Source organism: Glandiceps talaboti, chromosome 2 (assembly GCF_964340395.1).
Source record: "Glandiceps talaboti chromosome 2, keGlaTala1.1, whole genome shotgun sequence".
NCBI lineage: Eukaryota > Metazoa > Hemichordata > Enteropneusta > Spengelidae > Glandiceps > Glandiceps talaboti.
In genome coordinates, this window is record NC_135550.1 from 26,582,268 (window position 1) to 26,595,081 (window position 12,814).

The following is a 12,814-nucleotide window of genomic DNA, read 5'->3' on the forward strand; positions in this document are numbered from 1 at the left end:
CTGCTTACAAACAGTGTGATTTCATTTCGACATCATCCCTAAACAGGGAGGAAGATTGTGAGAATCGAGTACCAACTTACTCCATGTGCAAACAGGACTACTCGGTAACCTTGATGCTATCCACACAGAAAACCATTGCAAGTGATATTGATAACTGAGTAATTATATATATAAACAAATATTACCATGGCAACAGTTAACATTCGTATATACATGGGCAACAGAACATCAACCACGATCTGTTTGTGACAATTCTTCCACAACATTGCCCAATGCAATACGATCTAGTAAGGATCAGCTCTTTTATTACATAATGCCCATGTTTGCTGAGTTCGCACATTTACTGACATGACAGACACTGTGAGTATGATGGTGCGTGCAGTGACTCATGCAATCCCCATATGTCTATTTCAGTTTGGCAAGGAGTGCATTCGATGCTGATTATGCAAATATCTTTTAAGATGTTCAGCACCACATGTTCTGGTAGCTAGCAGCTAACTAAATGTAAGACATTTAAAGGTCACGTCACATCGCCCTCGTGTAACGTTCCCATTATGGAGGTATAAGGCGCTCCTTCCTCCATGATCACATGACTGTACCACTTCAAAACATATGCAAGTATCGTAAACTCTAAAACGAACCTGAACCATCTTGGCCAGTCGTAGGCTTTCTTTGTTGATAGCATTTCGACAAAGTTTGCATGATGCCCGACTACTTTTGGCATACTCTGACTTGAAAGAATACTCGTGGTGATCGTCTGCCATGACTGAGAGAATGGGTTGTTCGTCACTTACTCAGATATTCAAAGGGAATCCCGCCAGCAAGTTCAGACTTGTACACTGCACACGACACGAAATTTGGACACAACCATTTGACAGACAGGTACATGTGTACGTGAGTTGTTTTGTACACGTGTGTTGCTACATTTGGGCTATGCCATGCCCTCGGTGTCCACATTAACTTTACATGTTGTCACGTTTTCGATTTATTTATAAAAGACGCATGTGGTGGCGCTGTCTCTCTCCCGATATATGAAGGGAAGTGTATATCGTGTTGTAGGGCAGGCATAATTATAATAGTTCAACTCGGCAGCTCGTACGATTGATACCTCATACTAGTATTATTACAAAAGAAAATGTACCCTACATTTTCATGAAAATGGTACAATATATATCTAGGTACTTAGTTTATAAATAATACTTATGAAAATATGCGCTTCAAGGACTCAGACACGTCTTCGTCCGTTCATGGGCATCCACTGCTCACTCCAGAGCTAAGCTTATAATTAATCAATGACTTCAACAAATTTCCAAGTGTCTTCACACTTGTTTTGATAACGATTGTAATAGTGGGCTGTTTATCATATAAAGAAGAAAATCTATTCAAGACTCCGGTGTGGGTGTCGGGGTGGTGGTAGTCTATCAGCTAGCCCTCGGATGTTCTTCCGATAAAATACGACACACAGCCGAACAACGCTATCGAAGATGGAACATTCGGGCAAGCCCTCACATGCGAACTTCGCCCGAACGTCTAGCAGCAAGACTAGGGTGGTCCGGTGTGGGTGTCGGGGTGGTGGTAGTCTATCAGCTAGCCCTCGGATGTTCTTCCGATAAAATACGACACACAGCCGAACAACGCTATCGAAGATGGAACATTCGGGCAAGCCCTCACATGCGAACTTCGCCCGAACGTCTAGCAGCAAGACTAGGGTGGTGGTTGATTTTTCCATCGGGCAAACAAAAAGTGTTGTTTTTTACTCTTATAGTCATTATTAGGCTATTTTGACCTCTTTGGACAATAAGTACAAGTTTAAAAGACAACCCCATCACGTATCAGAATGTACTCTGTACACTGACAGGGTTGAAACGTATTTTAAACAGATAAATAGCATCATTATAATCATTATAGTAAAAGTCAGTACATCTGATTGTTGTTGTGTCATTGTAGGGTGAGAGTTTGGGAATTTCTTAATGCTAAGAATCTTTTAGGGTAATTTGTAGACATCCGATCTGGTACATCTGATTGTTTGGTCATATATCTGGGGATGATGGGATCCTGTGTGTATTCCTATATAAAATCTGGATTTTTTTGTCTCTATCAACTTAATTAAAAGCAATTATTAGGTTATAGCCTTGTAGGTAATAATGCCATAGCTTCGGAAAGCTAAGTTTTAACACGTTGACTATTTCACAATCGATGCTTCATTTCCAGATTTCAAGAACACAATTGAGAAACTTTATTTATCCTCAACAGCTACTTCTACAAGACAGGGTAATTTCTTGATCGCTTGTATACCACAATATCCCATTCGACATGCAAAAATAGGTCTGTATAAAAATGTTTAATTTGAACGATATGTTGGTGCATTTGATGACCCATCTTCTTCTTTTTCGGCAATACATAACTGTATATTTAAGTACAACTTACTTCTTCACTATCAGAGTTTGCTATTGGTAAGCTAAGTCTGTCATTACTGATTTTCTTTTTTATACAAACCATCATAGGATGTTATGGTGTCACAGATAATGTGTGGCAAGAGTTATTAATTCAAGCTACACTTAGTAAACATATAGGAGGACATCAAGTAGTCCTACAAATAACTTATGTATGTCACACAAAAATGGCAGTGTCCGTAATATTGGTATAGTAGCATTACTATTACAGATACAGTAAGGTTGTATTTTGTATGTTAGAGATCTTAAGTTGCTCTTAAGCTTACCTATTATGCATAATAGAAACTGGAAACTGAAACTGGAAACTAATATGTGTTCCCTAGACTCGGGTGATTTGAAGTGTCGGTAACGTGTAGTGTTTGCAACACAAAGGACATAATGTGTTTATTATACTGAAAAGTATAATTATTTAGATTAACCTGTTTTATAAGCTCTGTCTATGAAGATTAACGTTACAGAACTTTCAACTTTTGCTCCAAAGCGCAATATAAGTGAAACATTGATTGTGAAACGGCCGAGTACTTACCTTGCATGTACGTACAGTATACTGTAACTAGTATGGTAGGTAATACAGCATGTGTAGTTATGTTTCAACGTCACTCTAGGTGAAGTGATGCTTAAGAACGCATGTATTTAAGAACGGGGGACAAGAACAAATACCACAGTTCACCGTTGTAGAGATGAGTTGTTCTTACATCATGATCCAAAACACAATTATAAAAATTTCAAAACACGATGACCCCCCACCCCACCCGGGTTGTCAATCTCAAAAACAAGGCGACATCACCATCAATAACCCACCCATCCACCCCACCCCCACCCCGATCGAGGAAACTGCTCGGTCTCCTACGTACACTCCGACAAACAGTCATTTGTGAGCTACTATTCTATTCAAGGATGGTCCGACAATACTGTAATGACACACTGCGAGGTGTCACATGCGACAAACTCTCTCTCATCTCAGGCATCTAGCCGCTTTCACCACATCAGATTTTAATCAGATTGATAAAGAACCAACAGGTCGCTGTCTTTCAACACACGTGATTGTCAATTTATGCCAGTGAAAGTATCAGTGTATTTCACTATCATATCGTTTAGAACACGTGACGGTCAATTTTATGCCAGTGAAAGTATCAGTGTATTTCACTCTCGTTTAGAACACGTGATGGTCAATTTCATGACAGTGAAAGTGTGGCAGTGTATTTCACTCTCGTTTAGAACACGTGACGGTCAATTTTATGACAGTGAAAGTGTTGCAGTATATTCGCATACTATCTGTATGTACGACATAGGCCTTCAGTGTGTACTCTTTTTTTCACATTATATAAATTTTGGATCATAGGCCTAAAGCTTTATGTGTAAGACTTACACCCACGCATGACTGTGTGCCAAGTCCTTTATCTTTGATGTCTCTTTAGAAAAAGTGAAAGTCAACGCACACAGGTTGCTGGTATCTTTGCTGATAGCACAGACAAGTAAGATCTAATAGTAACAATTGCTTAGCTACACGTGCCTTATTCGAAAGTGATATTTCTGGGGTTTTTTTGTCTCTAGATGAATATGCTCGGGTTGTATATTGTTTGAACACACGGCAGCCAGGCTTGGTGATTTTGTTTATAACAAAAAAGCACATCAACACAAACAAAACAAAACAAACAAACAAACAAACAAAACATACATACATACATACATACATACATACATACATACATACATACATACATACATACATACATACATACATACATACATACATACATACATACATACATACATACATACATACATACATACATACATACATACATACATACATACATACATAACAGAGTTTGTCGATGTTTACTGAAATACCTTTTTTTCCATTCTATGTCCAAGTAGTGCGAATGGCAACTCCTATGCACCCCTACCGTATAGATGGTCACTCTGTCACATCATACCCTAGGGTTATTGTTGACGTCAATCACCAATCAAAGTTGCACTAGCTGCAGCTGAGACGTGTGATATGTGTGAAATTAAAAATCAAAGTGTTTTTTGTTGGGTTACCATATCCTTGCAGTTATCACGAAACGCGTGCACAATATAAGCAAGCTTGTCTTTTCCTTGTCTGTGGTTTGTTTTAAATTTACAGAGTATAAAACTTAGAAATGTCAATGTAAATGTTGACGAAACAAGGGAGAAAAGGTGATGTTGAGATAAAAACACTAGTTGTCTGAGATATAAACAAATCCTAGTTTGTAGGGACTGTGCAATATTCTTTTCAGCTTTTTATTTCAAGTCAACAGGCCTATTTTGTACATATGTGTCACGTTATAATCAATATTACGTTCATTTTAAACCTTAGAAACTTTTACATGTTGTTAATTATTGCCCATTGGTAAATTTATCAACCGTGATTGGAAACAAAACATCTTTTAAAAAATATTTCATGGTCCTACAAATTAATTGTGACTGAAAACAAAGGACTGTAAGATATTGTTCATCCCTACCAGGCTTCTCAAATGTTGAGTGATTAGCTGTTAGCGTTGAACCGTAAGCACGTTGTATCTACAGACTACTGGAAAATGTCCCCGTTCGAACCCTTTAATCTCTCAAAGCTGCACTAGCGGCAAATGGAACTTTTTTAAAAACATGTTTTGTTAGCACAATAATTTACTTGTAATGTCGTACACCCTGAACAGGATAGCATCACCCGTTAAACATGTTTTTGTGGCTGCATACATGATAAATCAAATCAAATCAAATCAAATCAAATCAAATCAAATTGATTTTTGGGTGCACCCCCTAAAAATCAGTGCCATCATGATTTCACACCTAGGTTATATCCTACTTAATGGATAATATCGGCCATTGATTAACATGTACAATGTCTAATTATTGGTATTTTAACAATGTCGATGCATATTGTCACAGTGTTTGTTTGGTCGAAAAATTGCTGAAGAATTAAACTGGTCACTACATCATCTACAGGTAATATTAACCGCTAATATATACATGATGTCTTTTTTTAAATAAGGAATTGACCAATGTTGTGTAATTAATTACCCATAAAAAACTCGTCATCACATCTCAAAATCCTCATCGATTTTTCCTCACGTCACGTAAGTGCTTGCATAACATATTACGTACCAATGACAATACGCCTGGTTAGGGGACGGTCACTTTTAATTGGGAGAAGTTGTTACATGTAGATACTTTGAAATTGATGACCAATAGTTAGCCAAAGTGAGTAAAGACCACATTTTCCAAAATGACCCCAATATATATATATATGTATATGTATATGTATATGTATATGTATATGTATATGTATATGTATATGTATATGTATATGTATTGAATCTCACTCATTATCTTTGAAGTATACAATGGTCTTACTAAAATGGTGAAATGAACAGACCTAAATTACTTTTTTTGTACGATTTCCATGTTAAATTTGGAATATATGCATGCATATCCACATATGACTCATTACATTCATAATTGCTATATATATTTAAATCAGGCTAAACAAAATCAGGAAAACCGTCCACAAGAAATAACATATACCTTTGATATGCTACCCGTGGTCACCTATTTATGGTATGAAATGTAAATGCTTGGCTGTTTCACAATTAATGCTTCACTTATATTAATTGCACTTTGGGACAAAGGTGAACTTGAAGGTTTAAATTTCGTAATAGTAATCTTCATATATAGTTTATAAAAGAAGGTAATCTAACTTGTTCTACTCTTCAAGATGAACTTTTCAGAAGGGACACTTTCTATTTCGGACACTACAAATCACCATCAGCAGATTCCAGTTTCTACTATACACTAGGTATGACCACCTAAAGTTCTCTAACATAACAAATGACTTTGCAATAGTAATGCCACTATACCAATGTTACGGGCCCATTTTTATGTGACATGGGAAACTTACATTTACTTTAGTTTTTCGAAGCTTTGAAATATTACTCAACCCTATGTAAGTTATAAATAGTTTCTGATATTTGATGGTGCTGTCTTGTAAAGTTGGAGGTTATTGCCTGAAAGGGTCTGAATAGCCTAAAAATTGGTAAAAAAACCAAAACCTAGAGCTTCTAGCAGGAGACCCCCTTGGATCCCAACAAGAACCCCAGTCTCAAGCTCTCCCCCTTACCTCTTACTGTCAAGATGCTACTAAACCTATTTAAAAAAAGATTTCAACCCTATGTAGTTGCTTTTTACACGTTGGTGCTGTCTTGTAAAGCTTTTTTGCCTGAAAGTGTCTAAATAGTCTCAGAATTGGTTTTTAAGAGTAAAAATACATCTAGGGCTTCTAGGGGAGACCCCCTAGGACCCCCGTCAGAGGTGTACATATTCCATTCTCAAGCTTTCCCCCCTACCTTTCAGTGTCAAGATGCTATTAAACTCTTCTTTTTTTTTAAATATATTTACCATGTGTACGTAGTCAAAAATTATTATTATGATAGTGCTATGCTATCCCGGGATCTTATAAAGTATTTGTGAGACAATCAAGCAGTCCACACTGAGTCACGATAAAAAAATACCTGTCATGTGAATATTATGTAAGGGGGTGGGGGTGGGTTCATCATGTTTTAGAATTTAAGTGATATGAGGTCATCCTTTTCCGATTTTACGCTATACCTGGTCACTATAAGAGTATCGGACTTTGAACTTTGCAGTATACCAGGTCACTATATCGCGTGGCAAACCGTGCAGACACGGATTGAATGGAGCCCACCTCGCATTTTTTAACGACTCAAAGTTATGCGGGTCGCAAGAGGCCAGGAGCTATTCAGCGTGTCTTATAACAAAGGTTACAAGAATAAGTCATGATGGCAGAACACTTTGAAATACTAGTATACTGCACTGAGGTCATTCGGGGACAGCCAGAGGACATACAATAAACAATAACAAACTGTCGACGTCATGGAGACCAGGTGGGTTTTGCTAATGTATATGAAACACACACACAGACACACAGACACACAGACACACAGACACAGACACACACACACAGACACAATTTATATATATATATATATATATATATATATATATATATATATATATACATATATATATATATATATATATATATATATATATATATATATATATCGTAGCCGATTCAAATGCAGGATATTTAGGACCATTCCGCGTTGTCGGAGTCCATGAATACTTTGTATAGCCAGTATAAGCTTTTCACGGGTAAAAACTTGTTTTTAGGAGGCTGTTTCACAATCTGATGTAGAAATACCACTGGCATCACTCAAAGAAACATTAAATAAAAAACAAACAGCAAAGTACGCAGGAAATACGCGTATTTCAACACCACATGCATTATCGTTTATTTTAATTTGATGGGAGTATCTTGTAGAATTATATACCTGAAGAAGAGCCTTACGCTCGAAACTTAGTGTAATAAAGAACTTTGAATTATTTGGTGACACCTGGTCTTCCTTTTCTCAAGATCACATCATCTGAGATAGGCGGCTAAGTTGTTGTGGACTGGGAAGCTGGAGTTGACTTGAGGGTCGATGGTCTTGACCATCAGTACATTACATGCATCTTTGTACACGCACTAAAATGATATTTTCGATGACACTGTCAGCTAGAGTCACACTTTGTCTGCTATTAAGGAGCGTTCAGCAATTACAAATGGGTGGGTGGGTGTCCGATCTGTTGCGTAAAACTTGACCCCCCCCCTATTCGTCGTGCAAAAAAAGTCCATGGCCCTCCCTCAATTTCCTTTTTCTAAAACGCGAGTTAAAATGCTGTCATACATGATAAAGGACACGAGTCCCAGAATCAATGGCAAGGACTTGATCCCATATCGCTTTCATCACATTGATAGTTTTAAAAGTATCGATGAAAATCACAAAATAATGCAAAGTTAGACACCCTTCCCTAATCTCATCTTCTAACATATGTCATTCTCCCCCTTGTAATTACTGAAGGCTCCCTTTGTAACTTTCAAATGTTATAATAATAATAATAATAATAATAATTTATTCCCAACAATATAACTATAGTAATTACAAATTACAAATGTTACATTTACTAGTCAAGCTAAATATCAATACATGTAGCTAACGGGAAAGGGGGAATGGAAATAGTTGTCTTGAAACTAATCTAGTCCAGCCCCTATAAATACATTTTACAATGTAACAATAAATATTATCTGGGCATGTCCACTATGATAATATTATAGTATAGTATATTATAATAAATCTGAAATCCTCAAAACTTACAAATACATACAATACACACAGCAAAAATAAATACCTAAATAAATACATCCAGTTTTAAAACTACAAAATTAACCGACTGTAACCGACTTTTTTAAACGTTTGCAAATATTGATGAAAGAAAACATGTATGTATTACATGAATATACATGTACATACATACAGTTGAACCTCGTTAGTACAAACTCGCTATATATACATATATATATATATATATATATATATATATATATATATATATATATATATATATATATATATATATATATATATATATATATATATATATATATATATATATATATACATAAGTGTCACTGGAGACTGGAACGGTGCCCGATGCAATATATTATAATTAGTGGAAGAGAATTAGACTTAATCTGAGTAACGACGCTTATTCTTTTGATTTAGTATATGTGTATCGAGTATCTATAAAAGACGTTTTACGTCTCATGAAATCGTGAGCTTTTCGTCCCCAACCCCTGCCAGCACTAACATGCAGTGGCGAGAAATATGTTTACAAACACTGAACGGACAGTCACAGACAGACAAGTAGTGTGTAGGTCTGCAACCGGTGTAAAGGGCACACTTATTCAGTGAGAATGATTTTACGTGTAAGTAGTTTATTCGTACTTGATTGTATATAGATTTTTTCACTCCTTAATTCGGATAACTGTAATCTTAAAAACGTAATTTCAACATGTGCACAACTGAGTAGAAAATTAAAATAATTTAGCCACGGTTCTTTTCGCGGAAAAGCAGAAAGTAGATATGCTAATAAGGAGGATGTGTCATTGTGAGGTCATGTGATCTGGTTCGCCATGACAGAGTGAATCGTCCACATCGTCGATGAAAACATTCTGTATGATGTTATGACAAGGGCTCGTTTATCAGCCTGTACCCTCGATATCTATCACCCAACGAATCAAGCACCATTCTCTTTGTAACAGTTCGCGATCGTAGATGCGCCATGAGCGAAGAAAGCTGGGGAAAACTCGGAGGCCGAGGTGGTATATCGTTCCTCCTCCAGATGGGCTTTTCTCGTGAACAGGTCCATGTCGAGTCGGGACCACTCAGTATGACTCTATTGAAAGACATCGCAGCTTCAGTTGTTACCAAAAAGGTGATGTATACCATTCAATAGTTCTAATCCTCAACATATATTCGTTATGTTGTGTGTCGATTTAAAACAGAGCGTTCCATCCTGCTTGTATGTTGGCGTTTTACAACACATTTGCGGCAGACGCCTTGTAGTTGACACGACATGCTTGCTAGCTATTAGGTAGGAGATAGATATTGAATGATATTTCGGATTTCGTACCATAATTTGATGTACATGATGTTTCCAGCCTCAAGACAAATTGATTGATATTAATGTTTTGGAAATTTTTAAAATCTACTGATCGTGTGAATCTCAAATCCTAAATTGGAAGTCTCAACCGAGATAAACGACCTAGCAGCCTCAACAGCAAACAAGATGTGTAACGTTATACAGCGAGGAAACATCGTGGGGCCCCTTGTCTTCCGCGTTCGGATTTACTGAGAATGAGTGATGGCGACTGTTCATACAATAAATGTAAACAAAACTACTTACTCGCGACAGCATTGTTGTGCCATTTTCACTTTTCCTACGATATATCATACCAAAAATATGTGACAGTCAAATAATTAAGAAACATAATTAAATTGACGTTCTTGCGAGAAGTGTGTATGTAATAACAGAGAACAAAGGACAACCAGTGCCTGCACTTCACTCTATGCGTTCATCATAACCACAGCCACTAGTATGTAACGGTAAACGAGATGCGTACATTTATAAAATGGTTCGTAGAAAATCTAATCTTACCATCAACATTATCAATTGTGTGCATCAATTTGTGGTACCGATGTTAATTCATAGGTTAGATGATTTATAAGTTGAGATATCTATAGTAAATTGATTAGATGGCCTTAATGCTGTGGTTAATTAGTGATTTGCCCCTTGTTTGTGATGTGTTCAGTAGGTAGGTGTGGAGGTGGGTGATTAAATTGAGATTCCACATATGTGGTAACAGTTATTGTGATAGTATCAACACACAGTGTTTGTGGCTCATTATACTCTGAATCACCAAGATCATATTTTCAGCCCGTATTTGTTTGCTACCACTATTTTATTTGTTTAGTTCAGCTGTCATCCTTGCTTTGCACAGGTGTTCAGGGTTATTTGATAATTTAAACTTTAAATAAAATACTAATATCAAATTCATAGTTTGAAAATATATTCAAGACACTTTTGGCAGAGTATGTGATATTATGCAGATCTGATATATAAATTTCAGAATAACATATACAGTAATTTTTGTATGCACAACTATGTTGATATTATGTTAATATACATATTTTAGTGTCAGTAATTTATTTATTTGGTTTGATATTTTGAATCATTTGATATAATTCCAATTCTGACATCTTTAACTTGGTGAAATTCATGCCTGTGATCACACAGTGTAATAGTATGTATACTGATTTTATGTCTCAAACATGGTTCATAATTGTTTATTGCTATATTGTTAACTAGACAGTTTGTAGGCTAGGGTACTTGATACTGTTAGACCTGACCTAGTTCTTCACACATCATACCTGCAAACACTCAAGCATCTGTGTTGGTTTATTTATTTCTCTTTGCAGGCAGAGAGACAGTTTGAATTGTAGTGAGTCTGTGACTATTTGATTACCTCATGTTCATATAGTCATAATTGATTGTTATAGATTGGGCTAACAGCAGTACATTGTTACATTATGTTGGTAGTAGCCCTGTGTGCCCACATAACATAGTGTTATGGACACAGGGCTAACATCAGTACATTGTTACATTATGTTGGTAGTAGCCCTATGTGCCCACATAACAGTGTTGATTGTTGCTTACCAGTCATAACGTCCCTGGGTCAAAACGTCCCCGGGTCAAAACGTCCCCGGGTATGACCAAAACGTCCCCGGGTCAAAACGTCCCCGGGTCAAAAACGTCCCCGGGTCAAAACGTCCTCGGGTATGACCAAAATTTAACCAAGAGACTTGACTGTGTAACAGTTTCCGTTCCTTCCCTAAAACACGGTCAAGTATCGATGCCCATATTCCGAACCATTTTCTGTTCGTGATTTACCGTGAAAGATACAATTTAGTTTTCACCGACTTGCCAGTGCATACTACTTTCGTTCATCACGATTAACTATATTTGCATGATGTGCTAAATACATTGATCAATCGCAACATTCAAGTATTTGAAGCGTCGCCACGCGTGACTTCAAACCTTACCGCCCTCTTCATTTGTGTCGCTAATTAGCACTTGTGTTAGCCGATCCATGGGAGCCGCATAAACGTATGGAAAGACGGGGACGTTTTGACCTGGGGACGTTTTGACCCGGGGACGTTTTGACTTATGGAAACCGGGGACGTTTTGACCCGGGGACGTTTTGACTGGATACCGATTGTTATGGACACAGGACTACAGTATGTTGGTAGTATAACACCAGAACTGTACATCATTAAAGTAGTCATGTGGACACATTGGGCTATTAACAGTGGTATATTGCTACAGTTAGGTGGTCACAGTGGGCTAACTGGTACATTGTTACGATTTAATATTGTTACAGTTATGTATGCATATTTGACTAACAGTAGTACATTGATAGTTATATGAGCACATTTGGCTAACAGTGGTACATTGTTACAGTTATATTAGCACGTTTGGCTAACAGTGGTATATTGTTACAGTTATGTAGGCACATTTGGTTAACAGTGGTACATAGTTACAGTTATGTGGGCACATTAGGCTAATAGTGGTACATTGTTACAGTTATGGTGGCACATTGGGCCAACAGTGGTACATTGTTACAGTTATGGTGGCACATTGGAGCTGACTACATTGTTACAATTTTGTTGATACTGGATAACTGACATTACTTTTCATTGATTTGTTGTTTCAGACGTCAGCAAAGGGATAGACTGCTTTGTTTGAGATTTCTTTGGATTTGCTGTCTTATGAGAGATTTATATTTTGATGGACCACTCAATGTCATTAGGACACACAGCTCTATATGTCTGTAATTTCCATTCCTTATCTGAGTGGTTGTTACGAAATGATGAAAT

The 12,814-nt window shown here is 36.9% G+C and overlaps 2 protein-coding genes across 2 annotated transcripts in view; one reads left to right on the plus strand and one right to left on the minus strand.

Moving 5' to 3' along the window:
* LOC144446087 (poly [ADP-ribose] polymerase 1-like) overlaps nucleotides 1–764 on the minus strand; it is a 34,429-nt gene extending 33,665 nt beyond the window's left edge. The window contains exon 1 of the mRNA XM_078135790.1: nucleotides 642–764. Coding sequence (XP_077991916.1) covers nucleotides 642–764 — 123 coding nt within the window. The remainder of the gene's footprint in view (nucleotides 1–641) is intronic.
* Nucleotides 765–9,514: 8,750 nt separating this feature from the next.
* Nucleotides 9,515–12,814, plus strand: part of LOC144448233 (serine/threonine-protein kinase D3-like) — a 46,329-nt gene continuing 43,029 nt past the window's right edge. The window contains exon 1 of the mRNA XM_078138396.1: nucleotides 9,515–9,812. Within this exon, the coding sequence (XP_077994522.1) occupies nucleotides 9,660–9,812 (153 nt within the window). The 5' untranslated portion in view covers nucleotides 9,515–9,659. The remainder of the gene's footprint in view (nucleotides 9,813–12,814) is intronic.